The 20249-nt window shown below is 31.9% G+C and overlaps 1 protein-coding gene across 3 annotated transcripts in view; it reads left to right on the top strand.

The window, feature by feature from the left end:
• Positions 1 to 11772: 11772 nt before the first annotated feature.
• LOC114338036 (uncharacterized) overlaps positions 11773 to 20249 on the top strand; it is a 32861-nt gene continuing 24384 nt past the window's right edge. For 2 of the 3 annotated variants that reach the window (XM_050649162.1, XM_028288621.2), the window contains exons 1-6: positions 11773 to 11955; positions 12008 to 12055; positions 16568 to 16765; positions 17188 to 17232; positions 17397 to 17441; positions 17615 to 17653. In XM_050649162.1, coding sequence (XP_050505119.1) covers positions 11949 to 11955; positions 12008 to 12055; positions 16568 to 16765; positions 17188 to 17232; positions 17397 to 17441; positions 17615 to 17653 — 382 coding nt within the window. In that variant the 5' untranslated portion in view covers positions 11773 to 11948. The remainder of the gene's footprint in view (positions 11956 to 12007; positions 12056 to 16567; positions 16766 to 17187; positions 17233 to 17396; positions 17442 to 17614; positions 17654 to 20249) is intronic. The other variant, XM_028288628.2, reaches the window with a different exon arrangement.

The raw sequence follows: 20249 nt of genomic DNA, 5'->3' as shown, positions 1-20249 counted from the left end.
ATTACCGAGGGCCGAAAGTCCCCTAGAATAAACAAAAAGTTTCTTTTGAAGGAGATGCTTAAATTAAAAATCATATTCAATTTTCTTTTCGTTTTCACCCCTGTAACTTATTAAAATAAACATTATAGAAGTTTTCAGTGAGCTTTCACTTTTTAAATGTATGCAAATAAAAAACACATAAGCCCGAAATTTTGTGATTACGCTCTTAACCCCTCTTTAGTTACAATCTATCTATATAATCTCAACCTAAACCTAAATGTTTCACTAGATACATTGTAGACAACGAGCAATAGAACTGATAATAATAATTGAAGTACTATGGCATCCAGGGAGGCATCCAGTGATGCACCCCCTTTTTAATCTTAGTCTCCAATATTGACTATATTTATCACATGTATATAAGTACACATTTAGTATTAATCACTATAACCGATAAAAACTTTCGGATGCACTTTAGATTTCTTTGTATGTACCTTCGGCCACTGCTAAATATCAAGCTAGTGTAATTTTTCTACTGTGGAACCACACCATTGTCTAATTACGCAGCCACGAAAGTTTCTTTCGACTAACCTATCTCTTTCCTTCCACTTTTCCCGGTATTATAAGGCGAAGTAGATGGTATTGAGGTCCTCGTATTCTCTTTTCTCCTCTTTTTGATGTTTATTAGCAGACGTTTTGAATTCATCAGTTTAAGAATAGCTTCATTGAAAGTTTGTAAAACCTACGATATCTCGATGCGTTGATAGCAACTAGGATGATGACATCACAATTTGAATGCTTCTAATTCTCACTGATTAGTTTTACTGATTAGTTTTTTGTCTACCCATTATGCTCAAAATATTTTTATATTTGTTTGTTTGTTAACTTTCTGTGTTAATGTCAATGAACTGTCAATACGGATGAAATAGGTATGAAAAAATTAATGCGGCCACGATACAAGAGAGAGGTCCTAGAGAGAGACAGAGAAGGTGCTGGAAAATTTGACAGGCTGTGTAATTTGAGTTGCCTACATCAACTTAAATCGGGGAAATAAACCTCCTATTTTTTTAATTTTATTAACTTAATTTAATTTTTAAATACTGCCTATCAGCCCTGATACCAAGTTAAAAAAATATGAGGTCCATTTCTCCGATTTAAGTTGATATAGGCAACTGAAATTACTAGGCCTGTCAAGTTTTCCAGCACCTTCTCTGTCTCTCTCTAGAACCTCTCTCTTGTATGTTGGTGGCAATCTCGCTTCACTATTTGAATGGGACAGGGCCATTCCATCCGTATAGGGCTTTTAATCGATTGTCATTTGTTTCGAGCTTCTGTCATGTGTCACAGAGTATTAATATATCTACGTCATACGTCTTTGGTACATACCAATGATAGAAACCAAAGACATATGACGTAGATATATTAATATTATGTGACACATGACAGAAGCTCGAAACAAATGACTGTGAATGAAAAGCCCTATGGACAGTTCATTGGTTAATGTTCAGTTTCTATACATTTTCTGACGTTATAAACGTCACTAGACATAAAAAATACACATTGCAACAAGTGGAGGGTCCAGAATTGTAATAGCTCAATGTTCTTATGTATCTAGTAAGGTGGCGCTTAGTGTATATTGAAATTTTCTTTAGTTTGGATCAATGTGTTACTAATATTATGAACGAATATACAGGCCAGAACTTTTACACTTTGTCTATTTCGTATTATTCAATTATTGCAAACATATTATTTTAAATTATATTATATTTTGATTTGTATGATTTAGTGGTAATTTGTAAATATTTTTTAGCCTGGAATAGTGATTAATACGGTACTTACTAATATAAAATACTAACCGAAGATAAATTTTCAATGCTACTCAAAACTACTTGATTGAATCATTATCTACTTAAATAAAAAAGCAAATGTTACATTACTGGTTTTTTATTTCTTGATTCCTATTAAATATACATGGTATACATAATATTATATCATAGAAAAATTCAATATGAAGAAGAAATTACCTATACAGGGTGTAACAAAAATACAGGTCATAGATTAAACCACATATTCTGGGACCACAAATAGTTTGAATAAACCTAACTTACCTTAGTACAAATATGCACACAAAAGAAGTTACAGCCCTTTGAAGTTACAAAATGCAAATCGATTTTTTTTAATATATCGAAAACCATTAGAGATTTTTTGTTGAAAATAGACATGTGGCATTCTTTTGGAAAGAACATGTTAAAGAAAAATTATAGTGAAATTTGTGCACCCCATAAAAATTTTATGGGGTTTTGTTCCCTTAAACCTCTCCAAACTTTTGTGTCCGTTCCAAATAAATTATTATTGTGGTGCCATTAGTTAAATTCACTATTTTTAAAACTTTTTTGCTTCTTAACATTTTTTCGATAAGGCAGTATTTATCGAGTTGCGGCTTCTTTTTTAATATGTTTACATAAAAATTGTATGAGGGTTTTGTTCCTTTAAACCACCCAAATGTTTGTGTACGTTCCAATTAAACGATTACTGCGGTACCGTTAGTTAAACACAGTGTTTTAAAATTTTTTGCCTCTTTGTATTTTTTTGATAAAGCATCTTTTATCGGGATGTGGCTTCTTTTTTAATATGGTTAAAAATGTAAATCATAAATAAATTTTCATATTATTACCAAATCTCCATAATCGTACTTTACCTTATACAAATATGTGGTGGATTTGACAAATATTCAAATATCTCGATAAAAACTGACTTTTGGAAAAAGCACTAAGAGACAAAAAAGTTTTTAAAAACTTGTGTTTAACTAACGGCGCTACAATAATAATTAAATTGGAACGTACACAAAAGTTTGGGGGGGGGGGGGGGGTTTAAATGAACCAAACCCCCATAAAATTTTTATGGGGGGTACAAATTTTATTATCTTTTCTTCCTAAAATACTACTGCTGTAAGACTACCACATGTCCATTTTCAATAAAAAATCTCTAATAGTTTTCGATATATTGGCAAAAATCGATTTTCATTTTGTAACTTCAAAGGGCTGTAACTTTTTTTCCGTGCACATTTGTACTAAGGTAAGTTAGGTTCAATCGAACTATTTTGGGTCCCAGAATATGCGATTAAATTTATGACCTGTATTTTTGTTACACCCTGTATATCTATATTCTAAAGGAAAATCATCTTATGTGGTCCGTACTATCGAAGATAAAACAGAAGCAATAAAAATTATTTACAAAGAGATCTCAAATTTAACACGAGGTACAAAAAAGTTACACATAAATAATACAAAATGCCGGATATGTAGAAATCCAATATAAACTTCCAGAGGAAGTCAACGAATTCACCCGAAGCATTTTCGCAAAGACGGCACAAAAAGTCGGATGAAACAATAAAATAGACAACTGAAGAACCTAAAAAGGGCAATAGTATAACTTATACTACTAAGGCTTATAAACAGCACAGTAAAATTCAGGCACTTCCAATCTAGATGGAAAAAGGTTGTTGTGATTATGATATCCAAACCTAGAAAAAGTGCTAATTTTTGCAAAATTATAGACCAATGAACTTTCTGAAAGACATAATCAATATTACGGCAAAGATTGTGTTTGATTTCAGATAAAATTTAATTTTTGAGACCTGAAGCGCATTTTGATTTCAGATAAATAGACTAAGATCCGCTATAGGTGAAATTTGCTAATCATTTTAGGCATGATAAGACCATATAGCAGAACCTAAAAGAAAACGTATGCACACTGTGCCGTCACTTTTTAGTAGCACATGCGTCGACAGTGGCGCATCAAACTTTCCACTTATGGACGGGATAAATAAATTAAAAGGTACCCTCCCTCACCCCCAGAATTCATTTTTTTTTCATTTTTTAAGTTCTACGTGATTAAATAATAAGACTCAGCTGAATTTTAACCCACCAACCCCTTCCCATTTCCTCACGCATCCGACACTTAATTTTACGTTTTTATTTTTTTTTTTAGCCGGTATTCAATCAATTTTAAAATTTCAAAAAATGAACAGACATAGTTAAGGATTTTACAAAACATGTCTATTTTTTATAGATCCGTAGGAAGATATAATCCGTACATAGCCTCAAAAAAAATATTTCTTTGGAAAAAAGCGTTTAACTTTTTTTGGGGATGGCTGGAGTTCTAATTTTTCTTCCATTTTGTTTATTTTATCACACACTATATTTTTAATTTTTTCAGATTTTTCCGTAAGGTTTGCCACCTTCAAAAATCCCAAAAACTGTATTTTTTTGGGGGGGTTTTGGAGCATTTTCCAAGTTTATAGACTTCAAAATAGACCAAAGCAAAGTTTTTTTTATATTTCATCTTCTTCTTCTTTAAGTACCGTGCCCAAATTTTTAGGCGTGGGTAGCTTCCATAACAATTTGCAAATATCGTTCTCGATATTGTGCGGCATGTAACAATTGATCTGCTGATAAGCCAGTCCATTGACGAAGGTTTCAGAGCCATGAATATTTCTTTCGACCAATTCCTCTTTTCCCGTCGATCTTTCCATTGAGTATTAACTGCAGCATCCTGTATCTGCTACCTCTCATTATATGCCCCAGATATTCAAGTTTTCCCTTTTTTACCATCTTCATTAAGTCACCTTCGCCTTGACCTACTCTGTTTAAGACTTCTCTGTTTGAAATGCGTTGAACCCAAGATATTCTGAGCATTCTACGATACCACCACATCTCAAAGGCTTCTAATTTGTTCATCATGTTAACCTTCATGATCCAGGTTTGACATCCATATAGTAATACAGGATACACATAACATTTTAGGAACTTGATTCTTAGTTGTAAATTCAGCTGAGAGTTGCTCAGAATAGATCTAAGTTTCATAAATGCTCTTCTTGCAATTTCTATACGAGTTTTAATTTCTTCATCCGGATTTAGTGTCTCGTTTATCCAACATCCTAGGTATTTAAAATAGTTAACTTTTGTTATTGATTCATCACTGACAATTAGTTGCATAGGGCCGACGTCTTGTTTACTAACCACAAGTAACTTTGTCTTTGTTGCATTTATGTTAAGTCCGTTATTGGAGCATTCTCTAGTGACTCGATCAATAAGGAATTGAAGATCTTCGATATTTTCAGCCATGATCGCGGTGTCGTCTACATATCTGATGTTGTTAATAGTTTCTCCCCCGATTCGAACTCCACATTGTTCTTCCAAGGCTTCATTAAAATTTATTTCTGAGTATACGTTAAACAAAGTTGGGGATAACACACAACCCTGTCTGACACCTCTTTGAATGCAAATTTTGTCTGTTTCTTTGCCGTCTACCAGAATAGAAGCTTCTTGATTCCAATATAGATGTTGTAAAAGTCTCAGATATTTATCATCTATTCCAATCATTTCTAGATATTCAAACAACCTATCATGTTGAACTCTATCAAACGCCTTCTCAAAATCTATTATATTTCATATGTTAGTTGAAGTAACTGGGTCTTTTAGAACATTTAAAAATGGTAGAAATACGTTCAAACCCCCAAAAACCCCATACAAAACAGTTATTTGGATTTTTGAAGGTGGCGAACCTTACGGAAAAATCTGAAAAAAATTAAAAACATAGTTATTGATAAAGTACATAAAATAGAAACAAAATTAGAGCTCCAGCCATCTCCAAAAAAGTTATACGCTTTTTTTCCAAAAAAATAATTAAAAATTATGTACACTTAACCTACGGACCTATAAAAAATAGACATGTTTTGTAAAAGCCTCAACTGAGTCTAAGAATTTTTTGAAATTTTAAAATGATTGCATCCCACCAAAAAATAAAAACGAAAAATGAAGTTTTTGAAGGTGGGGTAAAGGGGAAGGGGTGGGAGTTAAAATTAGGCTGAGTTTTATTATTTCATCACGTAGAACTTAAAAATGAAAAAAATTTAATTCTGGAAGTGGGGCAGAGTACTTTTTAATTTATTTATCCCGTCCACAAGTGGAAAGTTTGATGCGCCACTGTCGACGCATGTGCCACTAAAAACTGACGGCACAGTGTTTAAACGTTTTCTTTTAGGTTCTACTATTTAAGTTATAATCGGAAGAGAGCTAAGTTTAAATCTTAAAATTCGCCTCATGAGATGTTACGTGCTGTCAGTTCTTTTCTATGGAATGGAAGCTTGGACACTGAAAAAGATCGATACAAGGAAAATAGAAGCATTCGAGATGTGGATGTACCGCAGGATACTGAGAATATCGTGGACAGAGAGAGTGACAAACATGGAAGTGTTGCGAAGGATGCAGAAAGAAAAAGAGCTTGCGCTTACTATTAAAAAGCGCAAACTGCAATACTTGGGACATATAATGAGGGGACAAAAGTACCAGCTACTACAATTAATTATTCAGGGAAAAATAATAGGTAAAAGATCCATTGGCAGAAGAAAACATTCATGGTTAAAGAATTTAAGAGATTGATACAAGTGCAGCAGCTGCCAATTATTTAGATCTACGGTATCAAAAATACGCATAGCCTTGATGATAGCCAAACTTCGGAACGAGGACGGCACCTGAAGAAGAAGATTTAAGTTATAATGTAACATATGAAGTACTGACTGGTATAATTAGAGACAGACTAACAATATACACAGAACAAAGCATAGGAGACTACCAGTACGGTTTCAGAAAAGGAGAATCCACGATAGATGCTATCCATACACTAAAACAAGCGATAGAGAAAACATACGAGTACGACGGAGAAGCACATATACTTTTTCTAGACTTTAAACAGGCTTTTGACAAACTAAGTAGAAGAAAAATGATCCAAGACTTACAAGAGAGCAAAATATCAAATAAAATTATAAGAATGATAGAAATGACAATGCGAGATTCCCAAGCAACAATAGACACCGGAAGAGAGAGAACAGAAATAATAAAAATTAAAAATGGAGTAAGACAAGGAGATGCGTTTTCAACTGTACTATTTATTCTATCATTAGATAAGATAATAAAAAAGTTGTCAAACGCAGGAACTATAAATAAAAATACAGTACAAATAATTGGATATGCGGACGATATAACCATAGTAGCAACAGATAAAAAGGCATTAAAGAAAACCTTTCAAGAAATAGAAAACGAATCCAAACTAAGAGGACTGGAAATAAATGAAAATAAAACAAAATACATGAATGTAAGTAAACAAAAGAAGACGCAACTGACAGAAATGACAATAGACGCACACAGCTTCGAAGAGGTTGAAACATTCAAATATTTGGGAGTATTAGTCAACAGAAGAAATGAAAGTGTAGATATGAAAAGAAGAATTCAAGCAGGAAACAAAGCATTCTCCAGAAATAAAAAAATTTTCAAAGATAAGAAGATAAGCCGAAATAAAAAATGAAAATCTACAAAACGACCATAAGACCAATAGTGCTATACTCGTATGCTTTGGAGACATTCACATTAACAGCAAGAGAAGAAGAGCAGCTGAAAATTTTTGAGAGAAAAATTATGAGAAAAATTTTGGGACCAAAGAGGGAAAACGAAGAGGATGCAAGGCAATGGATGAACCACGAAATACAAGAATGGATGGGTCAAGAGAACATAGTAAGAGCAACAAAAGCACAGAGAATTAGATGGTATGGACACATAATGAGAAGAGAGAAGAACAATCCGTTAAGAGTTATAACCGAATGGATACCACCAGGTACAAGAACCAGAGGCAGGCCTAAACTCAGATGAAGACAACAAGTGGAAGAAGACTTAAGAAGTATGGAAATTAGAAATATAGAAAGCAAAATCAGAGAGAGAGAAGAATGGAGAAAGGTAGTGGAAACAGCGAAGTCACACCAGCAATTGTAAAACCAAAGTCAGAATGGGATGATCCCCCACAAAAAGGATCTTCAAGTGAAAACAGCATCAGCTTCCTCGGGAGCGTACAGCTTGTATATATATATATATATATATATATATATATATATATATATATATATATATATATATATATATATATTTAAGTTATAGTGTCTTATCGTGCCTAAAATGATTAGCAAATTTCACCTATACCGGCTCATAGTCTAAAAAATTATTATGTGAACTTGGAAATATTAAATTTTAAACAATAAATTAGAAAATAATTTAACAAAATTCAAAATGCAAGTACAATAAGCATTTGAAGCAACAAATTGTACTATAGAGTTGCAGGTCTTCCACATTCAAAATGGAAAATTTTGGTACAGTAATGCATGGCCATATCTGATTACTTAGCCTTACTATACATCATAAAATATATCTATCGGCAGACGACCCAATTCTAGCTGAACTAGATCTAGGATCGGCCCCTTAAACAAGCAGACAGTAAAATACACTCAACGAAACAGAAAATTTATGTATCCAACGGAGAATAGCCTATCCTGCGAAGGTGCAAGAAAAGAACACAAGACTTAAATAACTAAGCCGAAATATTCAATACCTTATTAAAATCCAGTCAAATAAGGCTAAACCTATTATTATATTAGTCTATGTGGTGAGACCGCTCCCGTCTGAAAAACATTTCTAATTCGGTTTCTCTGCGGATTCATATTCAAAAATGCCACCTTTAAACAAATCTGAAGGGTGCCGGATGGAATTTTTGGGCAGAAATTGTTTAAACAATTTTTTTAAACAAATACATAAGATCACCTTTTATTTCTCCAAAATGTTGTTTTCCTAACAAGTGCAGAAAGTCATTCTTTTCCGCACGCGACTGCAGTTTGCCGAACGACGCGAAGCGGGAGTTCGGCAAGCAGTCGAGTGCGGAAAAGAGACTTTCTGCAAGAGTTAGGAACAATATTTTTTCTAAGAGTCTTTAAAAAATTACCAAATCTTAATCAATTAATTTAATTAATATGAAAATACATACACAAATTAATTCTTTGACAAGGTTGTCAAAACCAAACTTTCAATATAATTAGTTAGCATGACGACGATCTTGGTTTCCATGACGCTAATTCAAAACGACTCTTATTGTCTACCGATTTGACTTTCGAATATTATGTCAAAATAATTTTATTTCATCGAATTGTCGCGTTAATTTCATTAAAACAGGAAAACAATAAGATATATTTGAAATAAATTAGTAAATAATATCTAAATATTAAAAATACAAAAATAGACGGTTTAGATTTGATTTAAATCTGTCTCCTGCCATCCCCCGATAGCGCTATTTCTAGGTCTACCTTTTGTCAAGGAGGCTATGCAAGAAGACAAATTTAAATCAAAACTTCCGTAGTTCTCGGTATACAATAAAACTATTTATACCGGAGTAAGGTTAGAACGCCCTCTAACGGGGAATAAGTGAAATATTTAGTCTATTTCATCTATTACTAATATTTAGTCTATTTCATCTAAATATTAGTTTATTGCATATATTATTATTACTTTAAGGCCATATTAACATATCTAAATTAACACGCGTGCGGAAAAGTAAAAACCGCGTGCGGAAAAGTAACACGCGTGGGGAAAAGTAACACGCGTGCGGAAAAGTGAAACTTTCTAAACTAAAATGCGTGCGCGAAAGTAGACATTTTTGCACGCTCGTAGAGAAAATATATTTTTAGGTTTTTTGGGTAATTATAAACAAGAAAGGTTTTCGAGTTATAGACGATTTAAAATCTAAAAAATTCGAAAATACGCATTTTCGAGGTTTAAAAACTCATACTTAAATTAGTATTTTTAAGGGTGCCAATATCTTGGATTAAAGTAGAAACATTCCTTTTCAAGATTAACGAAAGTGATTGGGTCTAACTTCAATTTAGACCGTAGTTTTTAATTGTTAATTATGCATGTCCATCCTATTTTTGCCGGTGCGGTGCGCTCTATTTCAAAAATCTCCTACTTTCCTCCGAGAAATGTTTTTTCTGGATTCTTTGGGACATTCTAAACAAAAAATGTTTCCTGACATTTTTTTTAAAGTTACTAGATTTTACGTTTTAAGCGATTTAAAATGCGAAAATGTGTTTATTTGTGTCATTTTTCGGATTTTTAATCGCTTATAACTTTAAAACTATTAACTTTTGAGAAAAATGTCAAGAAATTAATTTTATTTAGAATGTCCCAAAGAACCTAGAAAAAATACTTTTTGGAGGAAAATAGGAGATTTTTGAAATTAGTGCGCGCCGCATCGGCAAAAAAACCGGATGGACACGCATAACTAACAATTAAAAAACTACGGTCTAAATTGAAGTTAGACCCGATCACTCTTCGGAATCTTGAAAAGGAATGTTTAAACTTTAATCCAAGTTGTTGGTACCCTTAAAAATGCTAATTTAAATATGAGTTTTTAAGCCTCGAAAATGCGTATTTTCGCATTTTTTTATTTTAAATCGCCTATCGAAAACTGTCAATTTTTTTGAAAAATCACAAGATACCTTTCTTGTTTATAATGACCCAGAAAACCTAAAAGTATTTTTTTGGAGCAATAAAAGGTGATCTTATGTATTTGTTTAAAAAAATTGTTTAAACAATTTCTGCCCAAAAATTCCGTCCGGCACCCTTCAGCATAGGGATTACGAACACTCGATACGAATCGTATCCGCCATGTTTTCCCATAAGGCGCTATTGTAAAACATGGCGGATACGATGCGTATCGAGTGTACGTAATCCGGGCCCAGATTTGTTTAAAGGGGACATTTTTGAATATGAATTCGCAGATAAACCGAATTAGAAATTTTCAGACGGGAGCGGTCTCACGACATGGACTATATGGGAAATAATCGACGAAAGCGGAATGTGGAAAGTGGAAAGACCAAGAACATCCTGGCTTGACAACTTGAGGAAATGGTTTGAATGCAGTGTTGAAAAAAAATTTTACGGTGCCAGACATTCAGTCAACTGGGCTCGCATAGCCATGATCATGTCCAACCTTCGATAGCAGATGGAACTTAAAAGAAGAAGTGAGTTTACCGAATATACAAGGTTTACCTATTACAGATTCGGAATGGGACGTTTCGATGCCGCCGGTTCATCGCCGGCCGTTTCGATGCCGCCGGTTCATCGCCAGTCCATTTCATCGCCGTCATATCTCGCATTTCCTAGAATTCCTAATTAATACTAAAAATAACTAATAACTGTAACTGTCGAAAATTCGGAAATATATCAGATAGCGATTAATTGACTGGCGATGAATCGGCCGGTATCGGCATCGAACTGGCGGCATCGAAACGGCGGCGATGAAACGTCCTAGGCCCTTACAGATTATAGACTAGGTTATTTGTCTATTTCGATGATTTTTTAAATGAGAATATGAGTCGTGTGCTAGCTCATTTGGAAGGTTATTTAATTCTCTATTTGGTAATATCAACATTAATGTAATTATTTATACAGGGTGTCCAAACACATTTTTTTAATTAATTAATTGACTTAATTAATTTAATTCAAAAACAATTTTTTTTGATACAATGTATCCATAATTATGTTAATGTTTATATTACTGAATAGAGAATTGGAATTGGAGAATTACTCATAATATCATGGATGGACCGCATCACTAACACACAAGTACTCCAAACTTTAGACAAAAGATGCGAAATTATAAATGAGATAAAAACTAGAAAGATTGAATACTTGGGGCACATTATGAGGGGTGAAAAGTACGAACTTTTAAGAAATATCATGAAGGGCAAAATTAAGGGCAAAATAAGTGTGGGAAGACGAAAAATATCATGGCTTCGCAATCCACGTGAATGGTTCGGGTGTAGTTCGATTGGACTTTTTAGGCGCGCTGCTAACAAAGTCGCAGTGGCCATGATGATTTCCAATCTCCGCTAGGAGTGGCACGTGAAGAAGAAAAAACTTCTTTATTAAGTGATTGAGAACATAGTTATTTATATAACCTTAATTAATTTTTAATAGTTACATTACGAAGATAAGATAAATAATATAGGTTTTTTTATCAATTTATCTATTGAATCTTACTGATCAATTTGATGATAAAAATATATTTATTTAGGTGTCGAAACTAGGAATATGTTGCGTAAGTAACAACAAAAAATAGATACACTTTATCTTACTAGAAATTTTTGTAGGATTAAATGGTCCTATTGGATGGGTTCTTGCAGTTTTGATGCAGGGGGGTAAGTTAAATATTTATATTACACATGCTAAACTAATTTATTAAAACAAGTTTTTAATTATGTTTACATATTGTATACTGTATACCTTAATAACTTAAATTTTAAGAAGTCGTACAAACGTAAACTTAGAATATTGTAATCATGATATAATATTGATATTATTCAATAAAACTTGTATCAACATTATTTTGGTCGTCAACATTTTTCTAGATTATTAAGTTTGTGCGATGATCTGCTTAATTACTGTTCTGCCTTATTTCTATAATTACAATTAACTTATCAAGACCTAGGTATATTCCTTACGATTACTTATTTTAAATTCCACGGAGTTCAAATTTTTCAAGTCTTTCTTTTCAACTTGTTCTTAAAAATTAAACTTAATCATTAAGTGCATACAATCAATGTTGTACATGACCTTATAAATATTTATTTTAAATTTTTCGGTATCCCAAATTTGGACTCTGCCTTTCTCCACCTGTCTTTATGTACAATAAAAATTAGTCGTTAAGCGTATGAAGTCAGGATCAGGATGTTACTATTATAATTTTAACAGTATACAGTATAGTGCAAATGTTTGGAATAAACCAAATTATATGCAAATGTTATTTCGGAAGCCGGCGACTTTAAGGAAAAATCCTGAAACAAGTCGATTTTTATTTTTAAATTACGATTTTTTGACCTATATATCTTACTTGTGACGTCATCCATCTGGGAGCTATGACGAAATCCATGATTTTTTTTAATGAGAATAGGGGTCATGTGCTAGCTTTGAGAGGTTATTTTTAATTCTCTATTCGGTAATATAAACAATAACACAACTATTTATACAGGATGTGAAAAACATTTTTTTTATTAAATTAATTGGCACAAAAAGAAGAATGTATGTAATTTATTTATTTCAAGATACATTATACCACTTTCAGAAAACAGAAAAAATGTTTATTTCACAAATAAACATTACTTTTCGCTTAAATTCAATGTTCAAATTTCCAAGAGGCAATGCGTTACAATTTGAACATTGAATTTAGCGAAAAGCAACATTTTTTTCTGTTTTCTTACAGCAGTAGAATGTATTTTGAATCAAATAAATTACATGCGTTCTTCTTTTTTTGTCAATTAACCCGGCACCTGCCACGTGGGGTGGCAGGTGCCGGGCACCCCATAACACATTTTTATCAAATATTTGGTATTTCAAGTTTGGTAGCCGAGCTGTGCGGCATAGCAGCTTTCTATAATATTATATAGCATATACAGAAAGAGTCTGTAAAGTGGAATAAATTCAATATCTCAAATACTAATTGTTTTTTTGGAAAATGCTCAGACCCGTCGATTAGTATTTCAAATTGTCCTTTTTGACATTCAATAATAATGTATACAGGGTGTCCCAATTTAGAGATATGACGTCATCGTCGATTTTCTTAAATGGCAACACTGTCATTTTGATAGCTAATTTGATAGGGTTTGTAAAGTTATACATTATCAAATTTTTATTCTCTACCATTTACAAGATAATAGAAAATAACAAAGTTATATCTGTAATTTGGAATATATTCAATAATTAAAATACTAACTGTTTTTTTGAAAAATGCTCAGACCCGTCGATTAGTATATCAAATTGTCCTTTTTGACATATAATAATAATGTATACAGGGTGTCCCAATTTAGAGATATGACGTCATCGTTGATTTTCTTAAATGGCAACACTGTCATTTTGATAGCTATTTTGATAGGGTGTGTAAAGTTATACACAACTGCAAAATTTCAAATTTGTATTCTCTACCATTTAGATGATAATAAAAAATAACAAAGTTATGAAAAAGAAGTAATCAACTAATAATTGAATTTAATTATTTTAATAAATTAAGCAAAAACTCATAATGTTGCCCTCAATTATTGTCAAATTGTCAATGGGCAACGTTATGAGCATTTGCTTAATTGAAATAAATAAATTCAATTATTATTTGATTACTTCTTGTTCTTCATAACTTTGTTATTTTTTATTATCTTGTAAATGGTAGGGAATAAAATTTTGAAATTTTTCAGATGTGTATAACTTTACACACGCTATCAAAATAGCTATCAAAATGATAGTGTTGCCATTTAAGAAAATCAACGATGACGTCATATCTCTAAATTGGGACACCCTGTATACATTATTATTATATGTCACAAATGACAATTTGATATACTAATCGACGGGTCTGAGCATTTTTCAAAAAAAAACAGTTAGTATTTTAATTATTGAATATATTCCAAATTACAGATATAACTTTGTTATTTTCTATTATCTTGTAAATGGTAGAGAATAAAAATTTGATATTTTGCAGTTATGTATAACTTCACAAACCCTATCAAATTAGCTATCAAAATGACAGTGTTGCCATTTAAGAAAATCGACGATGACGTCATATCTCTAAATTGGGACACCCTGTATACATTTTTATTGAATGTCAAAAAGGACAATTTGAAATACTAATCGACGGGTCTGAGCATTTTCCAAAAAAACAATTAGTATTTGAGATATTGAATTTATTCCACTTTACAGACTCTCTCTGTATATGTGTTAGTGTTTGAAGTGGTTATTTATTGTCATTCTGAACTTATAGATCTAAAGTCGAATTGGGGTGTCATCATCTGGCACTTTAAGTTTTAAATTTTTTTTGTATTTTTGATAAACAGGTCAAATTTACATTTTTTATTGAAATAACTGATTTAAATTATTAATATAGACTCTATACTCACTAAATCTTAATTTTTTTTAGATATTTTACTTGACTTCATTTATTATGGGTTGGTACTTGCTAATTTGCTTATAACACCTTTTTCATTTTATTTTTTAACTTTTGTAACATATTAGTGGCTAATAAGTTAATAAAACATGTTTGTTTATATTCTTGTGTTACTCAACACATTATTTTGTTTTTTAAACAAGTAGATCACAGAAAATTTTTAAGGGGTGCTGTGAGCACCCCACGTGGCAGTTGGCGCCTTGCAAAGCCACGTGGCAGGTGCCGGGTTAATTTAATTAAAAAAAATTCGGTAGACCCCCTATAATTAATGATGCCCCCTTCGGTATAATAAATTATGTTAACGTGTATATTACTAAATGGATAATTAAATATCTTTTCAAGTGAGCTAGCACATTACCCCTATTCCTATTAAAAAAAATTATCGATTGCGCCATAACGTCCAAATGGATGTTGTCACTAGTACGATATATACGTCAAAAAATTATAATTTAAAAATAAAAATTGACCTGTTTAATAATTTTTTCTTAAAGTTGACGGCTTATGAAATAACGAATTTATTCCAGACATTTGCACCAAACTATATGTAAACTCTCGAGGAAGTTTGTACTAATATCAAAAAGAAGTAGATCTCTTTTTAACAGTTTTAAATACAATGCTACTTAAACACTAAAATAATGTACAGCTGGTTCCAAAAAAAACTGATCCGACCCTTAAAGCGTATTTTGTAGAAAATTGAGCAGTGTATTTTGAAGGATAAATAATTATTATTTACATTCTGCCACTGTCACTGCCAAATCTTAAAATTGGTCACATAACTTATTCTGTTCAACGTCAAAAGATGGCTGTTTGTTTGTTTATTTTATTATTTGTCTGTCATAATTAATATAATGTCAGATCAATCATACACTGCTCAAAATGATCAAATCTTACTAAGAGTCGTATCAGTTTTTTTAGGAACCAGCTGTACCTACTGCTTAACTTACCTACCGAAAATGTTTTGAACTCAGTCTGAAACAAAAAAATTACTTTCAATACGGTGGTCAAAAGTTCAAAATATGTCATGTTAAGCTATCTGACTTATAAATAGCAGAATAGTAAATTACATTACTTATTTTTTGGTAACAAACGGTACAAAACCAGTGTCAAATTTATATAAGAATGAAACAAATTTAACATAAGAGCAAAAGAATTTAATATGACCATCTCATCTCAGAAAACTAAAACAGTAATTAGTAATCAACAAAGAACCAATCAGATGCAAAATAAAAATTGATGGCATTTGTATTGAACAAGTAATTGAAATAAAATACCTTGGATTTACAGTGTTCAGTTATGAAAAACTAGAAAAACCAGTGAGAGATCAAGTACAAAAAGCAAATAAACTGGCAAGATGCCTTAATATGTAATACTATATGGCGAAACCGGCACAACAATGAAGTGAAGTCAAGAATTTATTTATTTTATTTTATTTATTTCTTTATTTAAATTTTTAAATATCTAAATTTACATTCAAGATGCAGTAAAAATAAACAAACCAAGACACGTTAAATGCTACTAGGAGGATTCCCGAATCATAACTTACGAATTTTATTTTGCATCAAAATGAAAATACATTTTCGCGCCACGTAATATTCATATCAGATCTTTTGTATAGCTGGAATATTGTATGCGCCACTGATTTTTACGTCGTTCAGCGGTTTTTACTCTTGTATTATTTTGTTGTAGATATTGTTTAGAAAAAAGTAATATATATTTTTTTCAGCTTTACTACCCGCTGTTATATTGGCTCAAACGGAAAACCCCAATGTATCTTGTGACAACGAATATGCTTATTATCCTGATCCAAACGATTGCAGCTCATTTTTTCAATGTATAAATGGCACCAAACAGCACATGGAGTGTGTTTTTCCACTCCTTTGGGATAACCATATACAAGGATGTGAAGAAGAGTCCGACTGTTGTATGTATATCAATAATACTTATTTATTTAATGAAACAATAAGTAATTTTACGTAATATTTCAGTTTTTGTAAATTTCAGTTTTTTCTACTGATGCTTAATTGTTTATTTTTTTAATTTACAATTTTTATTAACAATTATCCACAATTTTACACTAAAATATGTTTATTTTGACGTTTTGATTTGCGCTATGCAAATAGCGCACAATAAAAATTGAAATATTTTGTTCTGTTACTATACAAAACTGCTTTGAATATGTTATAAATTTTATCTGACTTATTCACTAAAAACTATTACAATTTCTTTACTGTTATTACGTACTGTATTGTTTACACCCACCTTGCATAATAAAATAATGCATCATATAAAATATTTGTATTAGTCCGTAAAAATACCGTATTAATATTGCTAATCCGTTTTCAGCACAAGTCATTTCAACAACTTCGGGTAATTCCGAATCAACTTCAAGTAAGTAAAAAACTTATAAGGTGATTGATACACCTGTGTTTAAGATGTAACATCCATCTTTGTCTAAGGTGTAATATGCACGTTACTTAACACAATCGTGGATTCTATAAAATGTTTGTATATGCATGCCAAAAATATATTATTATTTCTAAATTATTTTTTAGCACAAGTCATTTCAACAACTTTCGGTACTTCCGAACCAACTTCAAGTAAGTAAAAAACGTGTAAGGTGATTGTTACACCTTTGTCTAAGGTGTAACATTCGCCTTTGTCTAAGGTGTAACATTCATTTTTGTCTAAGGTGTACCTTCCACCTTACTTAGTACAATAATGTATTCTATAAAATGTTTGTAAATAATAATTTTATTAAATTATTTTTTAGCAAAAGTCATTTCAACAACTCCCGGCGAAACAACTTCAAGTAAGTAAAAACTTAGTTCTTGTTTACATTTTTTTCTAACTTGTATCATCAACCATACTTATACGCCAGGGACATAACGCAAAAATATACCATATTCGGGATACTTGAGCAGCCAGGTTGCAAATGGGTTTTTTGGGTACTATACATTGTGAGGCAGATAAAGGGCCTATTAGAAATATCTTAAAAACGAAAGGAAAGAGAATCATGAAAATTGGAAAACAGGAGTTTTGAGGTATAAACTATTTAATGAAAATATTTTGGCCTCTTTGCTACTTTCGGTTATACCGGAAGTTGTTTGTAAGTTCGTTTTTTTAATAGGACACCCTGTATATTTTTAGAGTATTGGCTTCTGATCGATGTCTTCTTTTTAAAAACATAAGGTTTTGTAATAATATACAGGGTACTTTAAAAGATAATTACGGTTTTTTATAAATTTTGTAGCATACTTCACACCCTGTATAATTGTACCCATTTGATACCAACAACTTCATTTATGTTCAAGTGATTTCTAATATAGTCTATTATTATTAAAAATTAATAATGTAGCGAAATGTTTAATTTTAGTATACATGGTTGGTCGAAATTCGGAATGAGTATTTTCTGAGTTTTCTTAAATGGAACATCCTGTATTTTTGTATTGTAATGAAATCATTTTTCTGTGCTCTGTGCGTAAAGTGAGTTAAGTCCAAAAATGGTCGAAATTAGCAAATCCCTATCTGTATGTTAGAATTTGATATCTACATGTGTGTATAATTTGTCAAGTCTAATTCCATTCCTAAACTGAGATATTCATTTTACACAAATGAAAAACAATCAATACTAACTGTGTAAAGCGTGTTAAGTCCCGAACTTAGACATATCACTCTTTACACTAAACATTATTTAAGAAACAGGGAGACTCAGTGTGTTAAGTCCCACAATTTTGCGACTTAACACACTATACATTAATAAGTTAGTTCGTTGACTCTCTGTAGGCCGCGCCTTTAAAGCTGATTTGTCTCTTTTACTAAAAGTATTTAAAGAAAGTCGGAGATACCTATAAACTATTATTTAAAAGAAAAGATCATCTTCTTCAGGCATAATCCAACCAAATAATAGAGGAAATTTGAGAAAAAAAATGTATAACTGAAGAAGAAAGGAATGCAGTAAATCAATTTTTGATTGGAATTCCAGCTTACGAAAGACACTACTGAAGACAAGATTGTGGGAAAAATTTGTTTCTCCACATTTGACGATAGTGACACTAAAATATGAAGAAAACAAGCGTACCCTATCTGAAAACAATTTAAAACCTCTAAGCTATATTAAGTTTTGTAAGGAGTTCCACAACTTAAATTTTGAAAATTAAAAAGCCTAAATCAGATACCTCTTCAAAATGTGTTAGGCTAGACATGCAACTTAAAAATATGTTCTGAGAATGAAAACCAGGAGTTTTTAAAACAAAAAAAATGACAACCTTGATAACGCGGAGTATGCCTATGAGTCTGAAAAGTTAAAGAAAGAAAATTCAACAGTTAACGATTCAACCTTAATTGTGACATTTGACATGCAGCAATGCCTTCCCACTCCACTCGTGCATAGATCTGTAGCCTTCTACACACGCCAACTTTGAACTTTTAATCTAACAGTCTACGACTGCAGTGATGGCACAATTTACTGTTACCTTTGGCATGAAGGTGTAGCTGGGAGAGGTGCAAATGAAGTTGGCTCATGTGTATACAAATTTATTTCTAAAGCTTTAAAGCCAGTTGTGAAAAGTTTGATCATATAGTTACTCAGATACATGTGATGGTCAAAACAAGAATACTCATGTAGCAGCTATGTGTATGATAGCCCTGCAAAATTATCCTAACTTGGAAGAGATTAATTTATAAATTTTTGGTAACTAGCCACACGAACATTGAGTGTGATACTACACACGTCCTTATGGAAAACAATAAAACAGCTTTTGCTGGACGTTCCACCATCCTCATGATTAGGCCGAACTTATTTATACAAAGCACTGGTAAGAAACACCCTTTCGTGGTGAAGGAGATGAATCAAGACAACTTCTTTGACTTTGCTAAGTTTCTAAAAACCGACCTTCAGCAGCGAAAAAATAATGTTATTGCAAACGATTTTAGCTGCAGAGATGTACAGTGGCTGAATTTTGTTAAAAACGAGTCTGGAATAATTTCCTATAAGAATACCTTAGACCTTAATGAACCGTTTCAATGCATTAGTTTCAAAAGAAGAGGCAAAGAAACCATTAGCAAAATGGACCCTGGTTTACGTTACCCAGGACAAAATTCTATACCCAAGAAGAAAAAAATGTCCTCTTTAACGTGCTTTCATACATTTCACCAGTATTTCACTAATGCTATAAAGAATATCCTCAAATGAAGCAAAGAATACCTACACCGATGACATTCCTGATGAAGCAAATTAAGAGATTGTGCAACTACATACTTGACAAAATAAGAAAGTAAATGTAAAAACCACGAAAAAAATGACAGTTAAAATATAAATAAGGGACTTGTTTGTGAGACCTGTTTGTAAACACACGTTTTATAATTTACGGTCGATTTAAACAAATTATCGCTAAATAAAAGCCTTT

Source organism: Diabrotica virgifera, chromosome 4, assembly GCF_917563875.1.
Source record: "Diabrotica virgifera virgifera chromosome 4, PGI_DIABVI_V3a".
Classification (NCBI taxonomy): Eukaryota; Metazoa; Arthropoda; class Insecta; order Coleoptera; family Chrysomelidae; genus Diabrotica; species Diabrotica virgifera.
The sequence above is the reverse complement of the archived record's forward strand: the minus strand, read 5'-3'. Positions and strand labels throughout refer to the sequence as shown.